Source organism: Mizuhopecten yessoensis, unplaced genomic scaffold (assembly GCF_002113885.1).
Source record: "Mizuhopecten yessoensis strain PY_sf001 unplaced genomic scaffold, ASM211388v2 scaffold7473, whole genome shotgun sequence".
Classification (NCBI taxonomy): Eukaryota; Metazoa; Mollusca; class Bivalvia; order Pectinida; family Pectinidae; genus Mizuhopecten; species Mizuhopecten yessoensis.
The window spans coordinates 1,087,240-1,106,719 of record NW_018407065.1 but is presented as its reverse complement, the minus strand read 5'-3'; the positions used below and the strand labels follow the sequence as shown (position 1 = coordinate 1,106,719).

The 19,480-nt window shown below is 35.9% G+C and overlaps 1 protein-coding gene across 3 annotated transcripts; it reads right to left on the bottom strand.

Annotated features, from left to right (window-relative positions):
• Window positions 1-1,172: 1,172 nt before the first annotated feature.
• On the bottom strand, window positions 1,173-19,473 carry LOC110453626 (targeting protein for Xklp2 homolog). Of its 3 annotated transcripts, none has more exons than XM_021502653.1 (14): window positions 19,277-19,473; window positions 16,172-16,369; window positions 15,581-15,703; window positions 14,520-14,655; window positions 13,170-13,556; window positions 10,791-11,097; window positions 10,355-10,556; window positions 7,898-8,045; window positions 6,286-6,493; window positions 5,497-5,598; window positions 5,008-5,184; window positions 4,666-4,812; window positions 3,957-4,083; window positions 1,173-3,136 (listed from the first exon to the last, which is right to left on the bottom strand). In XM_021502653.1, the coding sequence occupies exons 1-14, from the start codon at window positions 19,380-19,382 to the stop codon at window positions 2,841-2,843; spliced, it is 2,664 nt and encodes an 887-aa protein (XP_021358328.1). In that variant the 5' UTR covers window positions 19,383-19,473; the 3' UTR covers window positions 1,173-2,840. The 3 variants fall into 3 exon arrangements, with proteins under 3 accessions (XP_021358328.1, XP_021358330.1, XP_021358329.1); XM_021502655.1 differs by having other exon boundaries at window positions 3,957-4,068; XM_021502654.1 differs by having other exon boundaries at window positions 10,355-10,547.
• Between the last annotated feature and the right edge of the window lie 7 nt (window positions 19,474-19,480).

Here is a 19,480-nt window from a genome sequence, read left to right as displayed (position 1 = left end):
CAAACTGCTACCCAATACTGATAATGATAACCCAAATTGAATTAATTGCAAAGGAAATTAAACAAATGTTAGTCCAAAATGCGATTTCCCTATATAAACTATTGTAAAGTTGACCCCTCCCCAGGGGGAAACGTGAGACCCCAGGGTCAAAAAATTCACAATTTTGGTAGAGCACCTTAAGACCCTTCCATCTATGAAGAGGGTTTGATTCTACCATATCTGGGTCTTGAGAAAAATATTTTTGAAATTATAGTCAATTTGACCCTATTTGGCCCCGCCCCTCAGGCCCCTGGGGGCCGGGGACCAAACCGGCAACTATTTTTGTTGACCTTTGGCCATGGAAGGTTTCTGCAAAATTTCATTTTAATTGGTTCAGGGGTTTTGGAGAAGAAGTTGAAAATGTTAATTGTTTACGGACGCACGACGGACGACGACGGACAAAAGGCGATTGCAATAGGTCACTTGAGACTTTGTCCTAGGTGACCTAAATAAAAAATACCTCCCTGTCGCATCTCTTTTGAAAAAAATTGGCCTGAGAACAAAGTAATAAAAAATTTTGGCCTTAGTGCTGTACTTAAATCAGTACATCAGAGATGGAGGCAAAGATGCTCAATTAAAAACACTACTTATATAAGTACATTTACAATATTTGGTTTGGACGATCATTGTTAAGATTTTAGGTATAAATAAAGATTCAGATAGAATTGTATGATGTAAAATGTTTATTTCCATTCATTTATCACAATAACATATTGTTGTCATTTTTTAAAAGTTGACACCCACGACAATCATCTGTTGTTCTCAGATAGTCAAAACCTTAAAATTAATTATGATCCCAGGAATAAAATCATGAACTTATAAAAGATGTTAAATCACACTTTGTGTGATAATAATGGATTTGGAGCATACATAAAGGGAGACAATCTCTCAATCCAAATTTAACAGAAATATCACATTAATATTATAAAGACTTTAATTTCTGTTTATAGATGTTACTCTGATGTTCCTGGGACCTGGCATTTACCACTGATAACGTTGTTAATTAATCTTACAATCCAAACTTCATATATATATATCACTTTTAAAAGTTTGTGTTTTCATCAAACTATTTTACTTCAAACCCTGAAAAAAATAACAATCTCGCAGCATACGCTAGAGATAGGAATTAATTATTTTTTTAGTATTGTTATGTACTCATACCTATATATAGACAATAAATGTTGTACAAACTTTATACAAGTCGAGCTAATGATTTGGTTTGGTACCGATTGTATTCAACAGAAGTCACACATAGCCATCGATATGAAGAAATGAGTCACGAGAATAGCAAGGAAACAGAGTAGAAGTAAGGAAATATGGAAATCAGATACATAAAAATAAGATACAAAATCTAAAATAATGATAACATTTCCTAAGTGCTGGCATGATTATGTGTTAATACAAATCAGTGCAAAATTGTAAACACTATATTACAACTACATTTATATCTCGAACTTCCATTCACTCACACTCATCTCATTCAAATTTAACTGTCATACCTTGTATATAATGTCACTGGTTATGTTATCCTAGTATAACAGTGCATGCCATAACTATGATAATTATTAACACTATTGTGAAAGGTACTTTTCGAAAATCAGATTTGTCTTTTCACAAGATAAAGGAAAGACAAACAGGTAGTTCTGTTACAAAGCTAGCGCTGTGGCCCACTTTCACAGCAGGCAGCTTCATTATACCAGCTATCAATGTAATGAAACGGGATGAATGCAACTGCAGTAGACATTTTCAAGCCTAATAATCTTCTATAAAAGAAAATATTTCTATCTCGAACGTACGAAACTGACACACATTAATATGCTTCTAAAAATGATTAAAACAATGCAAATTTACATGCCGATATATCTCGAAATGATCAAATATGTGCACATTTACATGTACTGTATCTTGAAAAGATCAAATATGTGCACATTTTAATGTACTGTATCTCGAAATGCTCAAATGTATTCACATTTATATGTACTGTATCTCGAAATGATCAATTCACATTTACATGTATCTCGAAATGATCACTAGCTTGAATTGTCTTAGACTGGGTTATCTTAAATTCTTCATTAAAAACTAAATTACAATGATTTTATTTAAAGGTAATGCTGGTTTCCGTGCTATAAAAGAACTTTCTTTACAGCAGGTAAAATAGTAGTCTTGTCGCAGGTACACTTCCTGTCTATTTCACATGCTATAAAGGAGGGGTGCATGCAACAAAGCTACTGTCTATCTTGTGTCCTAAACTCATTCTCGGGAAATTATATGTAATAAATAAATATTCAAGATAAGTAAATGCTGTTTATTGCTGTTGTCGACTATACCAGGAAAATCGAGATACAGATGTTGCAAAGAAGAAAATGTGTATTCTGAGAACTGATGTTGTTAAAGAAGTTGGTACAAAAACAATTTAATCAGGTCTCATACAGTTTTTATCTTTTCCTGAAATAGGAGCTCCTCCCCCCCCCTGTTAATTTTGTTTTTACGTAAGCAAACCTATGAGTTTTTTCTGTCTCTTTACAATAGATCTTCATTAACAGCAAACCTTCTTGAAAAAAATTAATTCATACTAACAAGCTTTACTGTTATAAAGCTGTTTAGAAGGAGTCTAACTTATAATTAAAATTCCAACTGCTTTTTAAATTTATACCACATTCATTTCAAAGGAAATCATATTTGATGAGGCCAAGTCCAATCATAATGGCTTTCACAGAACTCCAATAATCATTGCTCCTTCATAAAAATTTACTGATATACACAAACTTTGATACAAATTTACAAGAGGACCATTGTGGTGATCACACACGAACATTGCTACGCAGGCGATTGTCTGTTGAGAATTTAGGTGACATTGGAACTGTGGGTTGTCTTTCACTTGGTAAAACTTCCACGGTCTTAAATCGTTTCACTGGTTGAGGTTTGGGTACCATTTCTGCTCTTAGTTTTGCAATGGCCAGTTTTTCTTGTTCCTCCTGATGTTTTTCCCTTTGGCGTTTCAAAGCTTCTGCCTCAGCCTCGTGGGCTTTCCTCCTTTGTTCATACACTTCCCGTGATTTGGATCTCTTGTCTGTGTTTAGTTCAAAGTCATTTACATCTGTAAAGCAGAATTAACAAGGAAATTAACTTTCATGTAGACAGAAGATATGACATGTGAATCAGAAACTTGACGCGAGATTGCACCCCGAGTGATAAACAGAAACTGATGTTTGGCTACATTCTCGTCTGATAAAACATACAAAATAATAGATATCTCAACACTGGAGATATGGTCAATATAGACAGACACACACCTGACATAAGTCACTTTCACTGTCTGACAATCAATGTCAATAGCATTGACAATTACCATTTCAATTCTTCCATTGCAATGTATATAATTATATAATACTTGCTAAGACTTCTTTGTTCATTGCACTTCTAATAAGTAGAGTATATTACAATGTAATCAATTTCTTGTTCCACTTTTCAATAGCATATTTCCATAGGCAAATGGTCAGCTGACCAAATGTGTTGAGGATGGTGAATTGTGTTCAGTTAATAATGAAATTATTTCAAATCTGAGATATACATTGTACATGGATTATATATAGCCCCATAATTCTTTATTGCAACATAATTTGCAAGTCTTAAGTTCATACAATGACTAAGAAATTTTAAGTTTCTGTAAAAAATGAAGTTGGAGCAAGGTTTTGGAATATTGGGGTTTTTTTTCTTAAAAATTTATTTATATAATTTGCAATAATAAAAGTATAAAGCAAAGACCAAGTTCAGGTAACACTTCAGTCTTAGCTTAATTTTATTCTAAGAAATTGTGACCAGTCATTGTTCAGGAGAAAATCAACACACTAGTTCAGCAAAATGTTGCAGAGTTCCATTCTAATCAAGTACATTTGACTATATAGTTCTGTGATCACCTGTTAGTGGTTTGAGTGACTTTGCTGGTACAAATGGCTTCTTAATGAGAACATCACTGTTGGTCGCCTTGAACGTGGCCTGTTGTCTCTGCTGTCGTAGCTCCTCCTCAATCTGTAAACCATAAGCCTAGTAACCTTACAACCATGATTATTGTATAGCAGTTATCATCAGCCCTATCTGTAAAATATGTCATTATCCTTTTTTACACACTTGTAAAGGTGAGAGGAGAACATTTAATAGCAATGTAAATGTGTAAACCTTAAATTCATATATTGTAGTCGTTACTGTAACTAAAACCTAATTTTAAAATACATGTCACTTAATCTTAAAGTATAAAAAGATGAATACAAGGACAAAAAGAAATAACAGTAACCAAAAGGACAAAGTAATGTCACAATATACACAAGGACAAAGTAATGTCACAATGAACAGGAGGACAAAGTAATGTCACAATGAACACAAGGACAAAGTAATGTCACAATGAACACAAGGACAAAGTAATGTCACAATGAACACAAGGACAAAGTGGTGTAACAATGAACACAAGGACAAAGTAATGTCACAATGAACACAAGGACAAAGTAATGTCACAATGAACACAAGGACAAAGTAATGTCACAATGAACACAAGGACAGAGTGGTGTAACAATCAACACAAGGACAAAGTGGTGTAACAATCAACACAAGGACAAAGTGATGTACTTGTACCTTACGACTCCACTCCTCTGCTCGCTTGGCTCCTCGATTGTCTATGTCAAAGTTGAAGGGTTGTGGCTGAGTGGCTGGTTTTGGTTGTTTTTGAGGCAGTGTGTCGGAGGTCGGGCTCGGACAATTCTGAGCCTGGAATTCCCTAGCCTGAATTGGAAGAATATTATATTTGAAATGAGTGAATTCATCTGGACAATTTTTACGTGTACTAAATTCCTCAAATTAAAGTAATTTTGCGCTGAATTTACAACGCTTAAAATTTGATAGGCATTTGCCCAAATGTCATAATAGCACAAATATTCACTGAAGTTACAAAAGAAAACATCAGAATATTTTTTTTACTCTTTTCTCTTCTTCCAAAATTTCCTTGATTTTTTCTTCCTTCTTTGCCCTGACATCTTGATCCCTTTCCTCAAAGGTAAAAGGCTCTGGAACAGTGCACTTGTGACCTAGCTTTGGCTGGAATGGCACTCCAGCATGAGGTACTGGGTTAGCCGTGACCTTCACCTGGGATTCATTCTGAAACGAAAAATCAACATAGAACACCTGATCACACACAAAACATATGATTTTGTCTTTAAACATGACTGCAGAACAGAATATAAGTACAGATTCATAGGTCTGTAAAAATCTGGTGGCAGATCTAGAACTGATAAATGTAGACTGATGTACAAAACTGTCTTTTATATCTGCAGAAATTAAATAATAACATGTTCTATTCAACAAATCTTAACCAGGAAACATGTGAATAGTAAGTCTGACAGTGTTAACTATTTTTTTCTTTCTTTTACACACAAATAAAATGTGATTTTATAATCAAAGAGTTGGTACCTTAAAATCCTCCATTTCAGCAGGCATCCGTACTCGATTCTTCAAAGCAAATGCAGGTGATTTAGGAACTGTTGGGGCCACTTGTTTCGCTGGTTTTACTCCCTGTTGTACACAATCATGAAAACTTATGAATTTTGAATGTGTAACATTATCATAAATAACAGATACAGATAGTCAGCTAGCTTTGCAGAATCCTAGCTAGAAGTGGGTTAAGTCAAGACATGCTTTGTTGGTGTGCTCATCGAGATACTGTGTGTATGAACAAATAAATAACTCTAGTTTGCTTGGATGGAAGCATACAAAGGTTCTCATGTGTGAGGGAAACTGGCATGGAGTGACAAGAGAAAACTGACTTTGGATAATTAACTTTATGTCTGTAAGTAAAAATCCATTACAGCATGGATAGACTGCACAGTCGAACAATGAGGCAGAATGTAGCACACTGCAACTCCAGATTCAGGATAACACATTTCAACAAGGTAATTTAAAATTTAATGAAGCTAAGTAGAATGAAATTTACAGGATTCACATATATATAGAGTCTTGTCCAATTGAACCCATCAAAGTTATGATGGTTATTTAACTCAATGCGGTTTGATACATCTGGTCAAACACTCCGATTTATATAAGCTTAAGACTGCCAACAGAATGCAATGTGTCAAGGGCGGGATATTCCAAGTTTGACCTAAGGCGTTAATTTTATTTGTATAATGCAATGATAAATTCATAAAAATTAACAGAGCAAAACTGAATCCACTTATCATTGTAAAATCTTTTGTACGCTCTTACCACTGGGCCTTCCAGTATCTTTATAGGCAATGGTTTGGCGTGGAACTCAAATTTCTCTTCCTCAGTAGAACTGTCCTGTGCCCGCCTGTCTGGGGCAGTAAGGTGGAACTCCTCTGGCGTTGTTATAGGTTTGGATGGCACCTTCCTCACACCGGTGTTAGGGTTGGTCAAAATCCTCTCATTCACAGGATGAGCTTTGAATTGATTCCTAGTCAACAGAATGAATCAATTGTTATTTTAAATGACAAAATCATTCCTTAGAATTTTCTTTTATAAAACTCATTGGCCTAAATATATTATCAAAACCACAATTCGTGGTTTGTTTAAGTTTGGTGACCTATCAACAACTATTGTAATTGAAATTAGGGCCAGAATACCAGGTCATCATTTGACAAAACTAAATTAAAATCAGACGAAGCTTGTTTACTTAAAGACTTCAGCAGGACAGGCTAAGAGAACCGCAATCAGTTCAAAAGACTCAACCATATTAAAATATAGACAAGAGAATGCTCCAATGCATTTGCAAAAATATCAAAAGTTAAAAAAATTGCACAAGGTGCATTTACTTTAACATGACTCAAAAATGCAATCATACAAATAAAAGAAGAGAAAAATTCAACAAGAGGTCCATTGGACCTGTATCGCTCACCTGGTTTTATATTTAAGTCATTGCAACTGAATGCATTAGTACATCTTTCTATGAAATTTCCTCAAAACCAGATACGATCTATGTTCTAACCCAACTGGGACCACAATATCTGACTTTCAACTAATCAGGGCCCTCCATTGAGTTGTCATGTTAACAGATTTTGAAATAAGTAATATGTCATATTACAGGGTGTAATTAGACAATACTTTAATTTTCATTCAACTATAAGCTTTCATAAACCTAGAAACCAATTTTTAACAATTTATGAAAACTACGCCATAGAATATAATCTGGCTGTACCATTTCTTAGGACCGCATGGGTCAAATCAACCTGATTCATTTAAGAAATGTTTGTTCTTCCTCAATAATGCTTTTGACCAAATTTTGTACAATCCACTCAAGCAATTAGCAGTATCAGCGTCTCAAAGCAAAATATTAGATAATTTTCCTGTTTGGGGCCCGGTCTTTCTAGCCCCAGGTGTCGAACCAGTCTCATTTATTTAGGAAATGATTGCCCTCCCCCTACTGATGCTTCAGACTAAATTTGGTTGAAATTCTCTCTGGCGTTTAGGAGGAGATGCGTTTTAAAGCAAATTTAGCTAAGTTCCCCTTCAGAGCGCGCCCCCATGGCCTCAGGGGTCGAAACAACCCCATTTATTTAAGTATGATTGCCCTCCCCTAGTGATGCTTCAGACTAAATTTGGTTGAAATCCTCTTTGGCGTTAAGGAGGAGATAGGTTTTAAAGAAAAAGTTGACGACGGACGCTGCGCCACGGCATAATATAAGCTCACTATTGTCCTCCAGGTGAGCAAATAATACATAGAACCTTTCAAGATGGTTCAATGTTTGCACAATGATCCCAAAGGGGATCTCATTTTTGCTTGAAGCACTTCCCCCTTCTCTCCTATCCGTTATAGTTTTTGAAACGGTCCTCAATGACTCTTATATTCATTGAAACGTACTTGACCATTTCCTGAACTTCCTCTTCCTCCCTTTCTTGGTGAGTTGGTATGTGATAAGACCGGGTTCTGCCTCGAGTCTCAAACTGTGGAGTTTTTGGAACAGTCAATACCTTGTTTGGTGATCTTGATCTTCCTCGGACACCTTCACCTGATAAGGAATCAAATTCAATGGATTTGATTAAAAATATATTCCCTTAAAAAACTGGTAGTTTGTTTTGTCACAAAAGAAAATTATAAATAGACACACTCAAAAAACAAAAACAAAATCTGGTTTCTGCATTGGTTAGTCCAAAGGTGAAAACTTTACAGTGCCAATTCAGGGTTCAGGTTTAATATTTTAAACAACTAGGCACTGTGCCTAGTGTAAGAAAAATTCCACTCAGGAAATGTTATTGTGCACCTGAGATTATGAACAAGAGATCTCTCCATGGCCAGTACTTCCTGAGTAATAGCCATAACAAACCTTCACTGTCAAAAACCAAGATGGCTGCCTGTCGGCCTTTTTATTTATCTGATCAGTCTCAAAATTTAACCTGCACAACGAGGGAGCAAGGAAAACCTGCATATCAAATTTGAGAAAGACCCCTCTGGTACTTCCTGAGAAATAGCGATATGAAGAATTGTTTAAGGACAGACCAAGGACCACGGACCACAGATGCAGGGCGATTTGAAGGCATTTTAATTTACTACTTGTGTCGCTTTTTATAACGACCATGTCATGTTTTTATGAGAAATTTATTAATAAAATGATGGTCAATTTGCCATGCCCTATTTCATGCTCTATTTGCTATCTTTTTTGTTCAGTTATATTTACAGATTGTGCATTTCCTATAAATCTTTATTTACCATCAATACAACTTATGAATGGAGGCACGGTAGCTAGTCTAGTGGTAGGATGCCGGGCTTGTGACCGAAGGGTTGCATGTTACGAGTCACGGCACGGCACTGTGTTATATCTTTGAGCAAGATACTTTACTCCGCTTGTTCCAGTCTACTCAGCTGTAAATGAGTATGTGGTTTAGGCAGTGCTAGAATTGTTGAATGCTAGCGGTTAGCGCCGAAATGGCAGCTCCGGCTGTATGCTCTCGCAGGAATTGAAAAAGGTAATGGCTGGTTGCAAAGGCCCTATAACCACGAATAATAATTTGTGAACCGCTTTGAGACGACCTATGAACTAGGTTGTGATAAAGGGGTATACAACAACCTCAAATTATTATTATTACAACTTGTGATGACATCCCATACACAAAACAAGCGTGCATAAATTATTCAAAAATTCTAACTGACATATCGTAGCCCTCATTTTTTTCTGAAAACTCCCGCTTGTATTTATCATGCATAAACTTCCTACGTATCGAAAGTAGCAACATGCATGTTTGATTACCTCCATCAAACATGTCGTATTATTATTGTTGATACCCTTTGCGAAAAAGACACATTTTCACAACTTCTGTTCCATGATTCATATCAGTTAGTTACAGAGCATTATGAAGTGTAGAAATATGCTCTCTCTGTGTAACCAAAGTAACTTAGTAAAAGAGATCCATTTAGTATTCATCACAATGTTTAAGTGATAGAAATAGTGTAGATTTATATTATTTTTCACTATGCATCGGGACAAGTCCTTAGTGTGGTTGTAATTTCCACTCTTCCTTTTCAATTTTCACCTGGTCAGGACGAATGGATGGCTGGTTAGCCTGTGCCCTGCTATAATACAGTCATTCAAAAGAAGTAAGTTAAAACCTGTCTACAGTGTCTGTTTATGAGCATTAGCAAAATATGGTTTCTGTAATTCAAAAATGCACTTTTATTCTTTTGACTTATTACCGTAATTCTTCATTTCTAAAGTAACAGAAAGTATTTTGGGGAGGATAAAAAAACTAAATTGAGGATACCTATGCTAATTTGATGAAAAACTGTTATAGTTCACAAGGAGGGTGAATATTTTGATATTTTGCACAAGACTAAGTGGACAACATATGCATGGAAAAATATAGGAAACCGAGAATATTCCACTAATTATTTTTTTAAACAGGCTTTTGTCTCCTGACAAAAATGTTGTCTGAAGGGGTGCTCTATTGCAAAGTCTTAATTGAAAATGCCAATTAGTTTTAGTCATACATCTACAGGCACTGCCAATAATACCGCAGGAGCTAGATTCTATCCTACCTCTGTCGGCACTGCCAATAATACCCCAGGAGCTAGATTTTATCCTACCTCTGTCTGCCCTGCCAATAATACCCCAGGAGGTAGATTTTATCCTACCTCTGTCGTCACTGCCAATAATACCCCAGTAGCTAGATTTTATCCTACCTCTGGCGGCACTGCCAATAATACCCCGGGAGCTAGATTTTATCCTACTTCTGTCGGCACTGCCAATAATCCCCCAGGATCTAGATTTTTTCCTACCTCTGTCGGCACTGCCAATAATACCCCAGGAGCTAGATTTTGTCCTACCTTTGTTGGCACTGCACATACGACCCCTGGATTTGAAGCGTTCTGGTGTCTGCCTGTGGAAGGCCTTCACCTTTTCAGCCATACTCTGGAAGGTATCAGCCTTAGACAGGTCATCCATACTGCCCATCTTATGCTTCTTACAGTCGGTCAGTTTGAATGGTTTAGGGATGGTTGGGCCCTTTTGGTTTGCTACCTGTTTGGGCTTAAGATTAATTTCAATTAATCCATCAATCAATACTGTGACAATGTGAGCAACTATAAACAACACATAGCTCTTTGACCATAACTATAATCATGAACTATGATATAAAAATATATTTTTTACACATTTATAATTGATATCTGAAAAAAAAAATGAGACTTCCGTTATTACTTATCAATGTTGTTGAAAAGTTTCTCAGATACCAGTACACAAACGACAGGAACAAGTACTAACAGACGTCTTAGTTGCAGTGCTGGAACGAAGGGTTTCCACGAAGTCCCTCTCTCTACTCTCACTGCGGGTCTCCATCCCATGAGACTTAATACGACTGTCAGTCTGGAACTGGAAACCCTGCGGCATCGTTGGCAATTTATGAGCATGAACAGGTTGGCAGGCTGAGCCAGTCATAGCTTTCTTGTATGACTCTTGGGCTAGTTTACGTTTTTTAACCAACTCTTTTCTCATCATAGCAATTGTTTCCATTTCTCTCTCTTCAGCTTTCTTGTATTGTTCTGCATTTGTTTTTGGACCAGGCTTCCTCCTTCAATTAAAAGACAAGATAAATAGATTTTATCAATGATTACATTTAATGATAACACTTGTAAAAGAGGGAAAAAAGAAAATGTTGTTTTATAATTTGACACTCTTCTATAAAAACCTTGGCACCTTAAGGATGTACTCGTCTGAGGTTTCAATCACATTCAAGTCTCGTTTTGATCTGGTGTAATGGATTTTTGTAATATTTAACAAATTATGATAGGTTTATTAGCAAACACGCATCTGAGAAATATGACAAAAAACTAGATGCCTGTTGTTTGTAGAACTTATTTTACAAGAATTTAAAAAAATTACCAATTTGGCGGCCATTTTGAAAATGTGTATTTCTTGCGCTTCAAAAAAGGCCAAAATTTCACCTTTTTGACACTAGATTGATCACTTAAATTGTCATTGTGTTGCCATTTTTAATTGTAGCAGGGTCAATTTTGCTGTACAACTTTATAATGTTCAATATGATAAAATTAGTATGCAAAAAACTGGAAAATTATACATTATTTATAAAAAATTTACGTATTTAATGTAACTGAAGCACTTTTGATTTTTGACTCCGAAAAAGGTAAAAAAAATACACAAATGATAATGGGACAAAAAAAGAAAAACACTGACCCCCCATTTTTGTAGATGTTTTAGAAAGAGAAACACATTTTTATTTAATTCATTTAATGTTAAAAAAAGTTTATTACCAGAACTTTTTATATCAAGGGTTTAATCTTGATGAGTATTTTTTCATTAAAAAATAGGGGGTAGGGGTAACTAAAATCGGCTTTCTGAGTTAAAAGAATAAGATTAGGAAATTTTCCTTCCACAATTTAAAAGAAAACAATATTTTCATCAATTCAACAAACATTCATACATATCTGATAACACACTTGGAAGAAATTATATGAATTTGTTCTGCAAATGGTCAAACCCAAAAATTCACCTAAAATCATGGGTTTTGTTAAATTGGTATCTTTGACCGATCATAGCACAAAAACGAACACACCGACACAGTTTTTTTTGCATTTTCTACTATGCCATTAACTCCTTTTTCCAAAAATCCATATAAGAAAAAAAGTTTAATACAGGAAATTTTTGACTTCTCAGAGGTGTACATCCTTAAAACACAAACATAGATTGATCTGAAGTTTTTCCCTATTGACCTTTGTATTAAGTTTGATGAATCCCCCAAAACACAATATCCTAGATGGATGACACTGAATTGGTCAATGATTTTCCGGAATAGTTATGGTGACTTTGGCCTTGACCTTGGAACCCTGAAACAAAGTTATTCTCTTACCCGACCTTTGTATAGTCTACCCTGTCCTTAACTTTGGAAAGTCATAAATTTGTCTATGTTAAATGGGAAAAGGTGTTGTTGTTTTGACAGTTTTTACTCATGGAACACTGTTGTACAATGCATAAGCCCAAATTCTATATAAGTACATGCTGTTAGCCAAGGACCACTGACTTAGTCACTGAATGTTCAACATGCAAGTGTTTAAATAATCAAGTCAGCTTGGGTAACGGGAATGTTCTCCAACATATCTGAAGGTAACCCTGGATTGAGAGGAATGCACTGGGTTCTTGATCACATTTAACTGGGTCATTGTCACAACCTATATTATCAACTGTACATGTATCTTTGCTTTATATCCTGTACTGACCCATGTTTCACTTTCACTTATGATTAGTTCAGTTACAATGTCAATCTCATTTTCAGTATAAACACTGTCCAGCTAACAACACTTTTACTAATCATGAAAAAGATGTAAGTGTCAGTTCTTCAAACCCTTTATGACAATTTTTGTGTAATATTATTCATTACGTTCAGAAATGACCCTGGGATGGGGGGTTTTTGGGGGGGAGGGTTGTAAGTAATATCAAATTTTGACTAGTCAATCAGGCTAGCAGTTTTTAGAAACACTAGTCCAACCTGGATATTTCACTTGTCTCAGACTAGCAGGCTATCCTTATTGTCTCCCCCTGTTTCTAGAAAGCATTAACAAAAACGCTAAAAATGGGTTCTTAAAATTACAAAATGGCATATTGTGTTTTTATTAGATCTGCACTTACTTCATGAAGGTTGGTGTGTTGGGGATGGTAAGCTTTGGCATCTTGGAAGCTGGAGCTGAACTGTCCTCCTTTGTATCAGAGCTATTTGAGTTCAACCTCGGGCGTGTTTGTCTGTCTGAGGAGGTGGCGCGCCCTGCTGACAGCCCGCGTGAATGATTACGTTTCATGTTTTTACCAGTGTCTGAAGATGAACTTGACACATTATTAAGTTTTTGACTGGTAGATCTCGTCATGGAATTTGTTCTTTTCAAACTGGTGTGTGACTTTCCATCCAGTGAACTGGAGAGATTAGTGGTCTCTGCGGATCGCCTAAAAGAACTTGATCGCTTCAGTGTAGTTGATCTCCCCCTCTGCTCTGGGTTTTGGACAGACTTTTCACTGTCAGGTCTGAAATGTAAAGAAACTTGTGGAACTGTCTGAAGTACTAGTTAAACATTTATAAATTAGCAATACTAGCTAAATATGAAGGAGCAATCCTGCAACAACCAAAAGTACACATATGTATGTCAAGTTTATCTATCAAGAAGGTATAAAATAGTATGTCTTCAGACAATAATACAGATATTGGAGAAAAACAAAAACAACAAGACAATTCGGCGAATTAGCAGTTACTTTCAACTATTTGTAAGACTCAAACCATTTGCATGAAACAACCTTATTTTAATAGAAGGTGGACTTTGGTAGTTTATTACTGTGACTTAATATTTGCTTTCCATTTTAAACAATTTGAGGGGTCAATCATCAGACTAGGTCTATTTAGTCCTGTCCTATATATAAATGTATGTATGACTAGAATAAAAACTGCAAAAGTTGTAACAAAAAATAGTGAACAACAAAGCTGATAATATGTACGACACACACACTTGAGTTAAGTCTTTTGTACCACAAAACATTTCTTTAATTTTGACAAATAGCTGTCAAATCTATGTTTACAAGGTAACCACAAAGTGGTACATACTACGCCTGTCACACGATGAATGAGCAGTTGTTTGTATTGCTGAAATATCTAGTGTTTGTAACTGATGTTAAAGGAGAAATAATTCAACATACCCGATAGATCAATGAGTAAAATAAAACATCATTGAATGCATGTGGTATTGCATTAATGAAACCAAGGGGATGAGTGTATTAATTATGGTAAGACAATTGTGGTTACACCCACTCCACTGATGTTGGGGGCAAAACCCGGTAAATTACAGTCAGATAATGGTTATCAACCTTCCTATGAAGCCCACCCATGGCCACTTGCTCGCATAATGTCTTTCGACAGGCGTATACAAATGCGTTTCTGTTTAAGAATTAAGAGCTGGAAGCCAAATTGTTTAATGTACTGATAAAGCATTTGCCTACCCTTTAGTTGGCGGTTTCTTAACTCTGGCTGGTTGAGATTTGGTGTTGTTCTTTGCAGTCTTTGGTGGTTCCTTCTTGCTTTTTGTCCTCCACTGGGCCAGATCAGTGCATATATTTGTGGTAACTACAGGTCCATCTGATTTATGAAATACAGAATTAATGTTACTGTCAGAATGCCTTGTATGACACTAAAACATACGACGTTTTGAATAGAATTAAAGCAAAGCTAGTACANGGGGGGGGGGGGGGGGGGGGGGGGGGGGGCACATACTCTATCTTCATACAAATCGAGTTCCTTTTGCCCAAGATTTCTCTCCACAAACTTGTGTTGAAAATTCCACCCAGTTGTACTGAAGGAAAATGATTTTAAAGATTTAACCACATTTCCCCTATTGGGACCCACCATTCTGCCCCCAGGGGGGCCAAACACTCTGTTTATACATAATTGCTCAAGGATGCTCTGGACCAAATTTAGTCATAGTCCACTGAGCCATTCAGGAAAAGTAGCGTTTTAAAGGAAAAGTTGGATGACAGGCGGAGGACGCTGTGCCATGGCAAAAGCTCACAGATCCTTTGGACCAGGTAAGCTAAAAATTGATATCAGTATTTCAGATTTGAAGGCGCTGCAAGGATGCAAGAATTTGCACGTCATATAGATTGTAAGTCATGTAAAATACACTTCATTATCAAACAGAGCTTCTGTATTTTTATTTTGTAACTGAAAATGGTACATTTGTTCATTTTTGAGGAGAAATGGTGCAGGTGAGGTTTTGCCATACTGAAGTCTGAATACTATTTCTCCATTTGAAAATTTGGCTATCAGACATTCAAAAGTTCATTTCAGTTCTAGACTCGAGCCGCATGTTATTATTTCACACAGAAAATAAATCGAAAATATAATATATGTGTGGAGTGAGTGATAGTGATGACACCTAAAAAGCAGTTACGGGGGAAATGTTGATGTCAATTAATAATAATACATGTAGTACGTAGTGATCTTCAACCAGAATATGTCCTAAATGTACAAATCATGTAAAGCTGACTTCATCTGTATTTTATACCTTTTGTTTCAGTACCGTCACTGGCAGAAAGTTCAGGGCTCGTAGCTACTTTACTACTGGCTGGTGTTCTTCTTGGTGTGGACCTAGCAGGTGTACTTTGTCTTGCTGGTGTCTTCTTAGCATCTGAAAGAGTAATATTGAAATGCAGTGTTCGCACAGGCATACCTACTGATCCCTGGATAACCATGCATGTAATGAATTCAAAAGTTACAAGTTACAAATACTGTACAATAAAAATTTACTGCATAAAATGGGCAGTCATCAGGACAAAAAGAAATTACTTGTGTTTCAGCCATCATCCTCAGAAAAAATATGGTAGGTAGGTAGGCAGGCAATTTTCTTTCTTTTGGAAAATATTTTTACTATGTTTATATAGAGCAGGAGTTCTGACTTTAATGCAAGTAAAAACTTCAGGTTAGGCACAAAAATCTAGGTTAGCGGAAATACAAGATTTTTTTTTATTTGGCCTCCTCATGCCAGAAACATAGCAACATCAGGAAAATGTCATTCTGCAATTTAAATAACGACATATTCTTAAAATTCAGAGTCTCTTTCCACGTGGTAAAAATGATATAGCAAAGCTAAAATTACCAGATGCATCAGGCAGTCCTTTATCATTGACAGGTGTAGAAGCAAAGGATCTGGTCAGCCTTCTGGTTTCTGTTGTAGGGGTAGCAGCTTTTTCTATTACTTGATCAGCATCTTCGATTACATCAATGCCATTACAGACATTATAGTCTTCATCTTCTTCCAAATATTCCTCCTCTATCCCGCCAATAGAGGGAGCATCTGCAGCAGAAATATACAGAGGATTTAAATTAAACCCAAGAAAACATGACAAATATATATACCTAATGATACTTTCACAAGAATCACTTATGACACCTGGAGGGAGAGTATGTCACCCTGGTAACATACCAGCTGCTTCCTACAAACTCTGTTAGAGAAACTTTCCCTAGATCTTTAGCTCATAAGGTAAAGCATTAAGACTAGCCACCAGAGGTCCATAGTTGGACTCCTAGGGGATGTTACCCAATATCTATAAACCTATACTATTTATGAAAAGGTTGACATTTGGGGCAGATATAATATATATAATATGTGCACCTCTTGCACTTGACAGTAAAAGGGATTCTTCTAGATGTTGAATTTACTCTTGGTGGGAAAAAATCGTGAAATTTCCTCTCTCCCCATGTTAAGTGCCCACCTCTGACCTTAATTTTATCACCGTGCAATTTTCCTGATCATATATACCCAACTGATAATTCTTATGTAACTCTCACCATGTCAGAACACATGTTCCTATAGGATAATGCAGGAAGATTAAGTTTTTAAACCCTACTTCATATGATGAGTTTTTCATTCCAGGCAAGCAGTTTTTGCTTGTTAGGTTTTTTTTTATTGTTTTATAACGATCCATCAACACTGTAAAAAGAGAAACTGAGAACTAAAAATGGTTGAAAAATATGGAGACAAGAGGACTATAATATGCTTCGCTTCAGTTTTCAGCCACTTTTGTGAGCACATCACACTTATTGGAATGGTAAAACAATTGTCCAAACACAATGGCTCATATATATATATATCTGTGTGTGCGAGATAACTGTTTGACAACCATATTATCTCATGAAAAATGTTTGACAGCTGAAAGGATGGGAATGAACATGAAGGGTACATCCGTTTCATACAGTTCACAGTGGATTTGGTATAGAGACGTTTTGAAAACTTCCCTTTGTATCTCATTTTCTCTTGCCAATTTCTACTCTTACTTGTTAATCGACCTAATTCATCATATTGAAAATCATGTTGATGTTTGGAGTGTGCTAATGTACAGGAAAAGAATGCAAGAACATGTACAGAGCTAACTGTGTAGAGAGGAGACCACTTTTAAAGGTTTCCAAAGTTACAGTTGGGGTCACAGGTCTCGTGGGAGGTTGTTCCAGTCTTGGACAGATCTATCTTCATTAAAATGAAGGCAATTTAAGGGGTGCGACGAATCACCGAAACGGACCGAAACGGAACCGAAACGGAACCGAAACGGACCGAAACTAAACCGAAACGGAGTCGAAATGGAAACCATAAGCTATTTAAAGGGACTTCAATACAGTTTAGATTGTTTTTGAACAAAACTGACCCCGATCGGAACCGCAAAGGAAGTGTTAATGGTTTTTTTTTGGTAAATCTTTATTTGTCGTGCATATATTGTGTATATTATATAAGCCAAATACATACAATAATGGCATGTATCTATGTTATATAAATACAAGCACATGACTAGATACCCAATTATAAGAAAGGCAATTATATTGAATGGAGTGACGAGACATCACTTGTCTTGAAACGTTACGTTAAATTCCCTCTTTTATTTATTTTTTCTCCGTTGAAGTTCTTGGCTCATTTTGATTATATTTTCAATTTATTTAACGCTTAAAATATTGATAAAGTTGTCCATTTAAATGAGCCATCNTTATCCATTTATAAATCTTAGAACCATTTACACAAAATTTAACAGTGTGTCTATACCGCCACAAGTATTTTTTATGCTGTGATAAGTATGGATTGCTCATTTAAATGGACAACTTTATCAATATTTTAAGCGTTTAATAAATTGAAAATAATATCAAAATGAGCCAAGAAATCCAACGGAGAAAAAATTAATAAAAGGGGGAAATTAACGTAACGTATAAAAAAATGCGATGTCTCGTCACTGCATTATGATATAATTGCCTTTCTAATGTATGAAGATCTAGTCATGTGCTTGTATTTATATAACATAGATACATGCATTATTGTATGTATTTGGCATATATAATATACACAATATATAGGCCTACACGACAAATAAAGAAACACAGCTCAAATTTACCAAAAAAAACCACATTTACAATTTCGTTTCGGTTCCGATCGGGGTCCGTTTTGTTCACACACAATCTAAACTGTATTGAATTCCCTTAAAATAGCTTATGGTTTCCATTTCGACTCCGTTTCGGTTTAGTTTCGACTCCGTTTCGGTTTAGTTTCGGTCCGTTTCGGTCCGATTCGGTCCGTTTCGGTGATTCGTCACACCGAAATTGCTTCTATATTTGCACGTCCATACTGAAACACCTACCCACCCTTATAGTTGTACCAGCATAGCGGCATATTTTGATAGATTTATTAAATATCTGGCTGTCTCAACCAAACTGACATGCTCTTTTATGGACCCCGTTGGAAATAAGTTATGTTTAAACTGTTATATTATCCAAGGTAAAAATTCCAACAGTGTAATTTAACTAATTATAACTGTGACTACTGCTGTGATATAATCTAGTTTGTAAATTGTGTATGTTTGTTTGATTGTACAAACATTGAATAAACATTATTATTATTCTAGAACCAAATTCAACAAACTTGTCCGAAAGAAAGTAAATAATCTTCAGATCATTGAAGAACTACTGATAACCCAAAGAAGAAGGGATGACCCTCTTACCCTCCCGTCTTTAGCTGGAGCTAACTCGATTCGGTACAGTACACTTCAATATATTGCTGAAGCGAATCTGACTCGATTTTAGTTACTGTCGATTTGAAAAATACAAAGATCAGCCTCCCTTTCCTTTAGTTAGTTTTTTAACAGCGGTTAGTTGATAACATTTGAGAAAAGTCATGAAAGTCCAGCGAAAAACTAAAAATATTCCGTTTGTGCCGCCGCGCACTTACCGAACCAGTCATCTGGATTATCTGCATCTTCCAGTGGATTTGTTGTAAAATCTACAAATTGTGGTGCGACATATTCCCACTCATTGTCCCTTTCTACGCTCCCCATGTTATGCAATTGCTATCACATAGATTCGAAAAAAATGAAAAATAACAGTGACTTTCAGGGTGTTCAGAGTCCGAATTTGATCTTGCCGCACTTTAAAA

What these genes read in the sequence shown, in the direction of transcription:
- LOC110453626 (XM_021502653.1), bottom strand. Translation starts at nt 19,382, where the DNA reads ATGGGGAGCGTAGAAAGGGACAATGAGTGGGAATATGTCGCACCACAA. An exon ending in GCACTGCAACTAAGACGTCT is followed by an intron (nt 10,557 to 10,790) that starts GTTAGTACTTGT and finishes ATTAATCTTAAG; the next exon opens with CCCAAACAGGTAGCAAACCA. An exon ending in CAGAGGAGTGGAGTCGTAAG is followed by an intron (nt 4,084 to 4,665) that starts GTACAAGTACAT and finishes TAAGGTTACTAG; the next exon opens with GCTTATGGTTTACAGATTGA.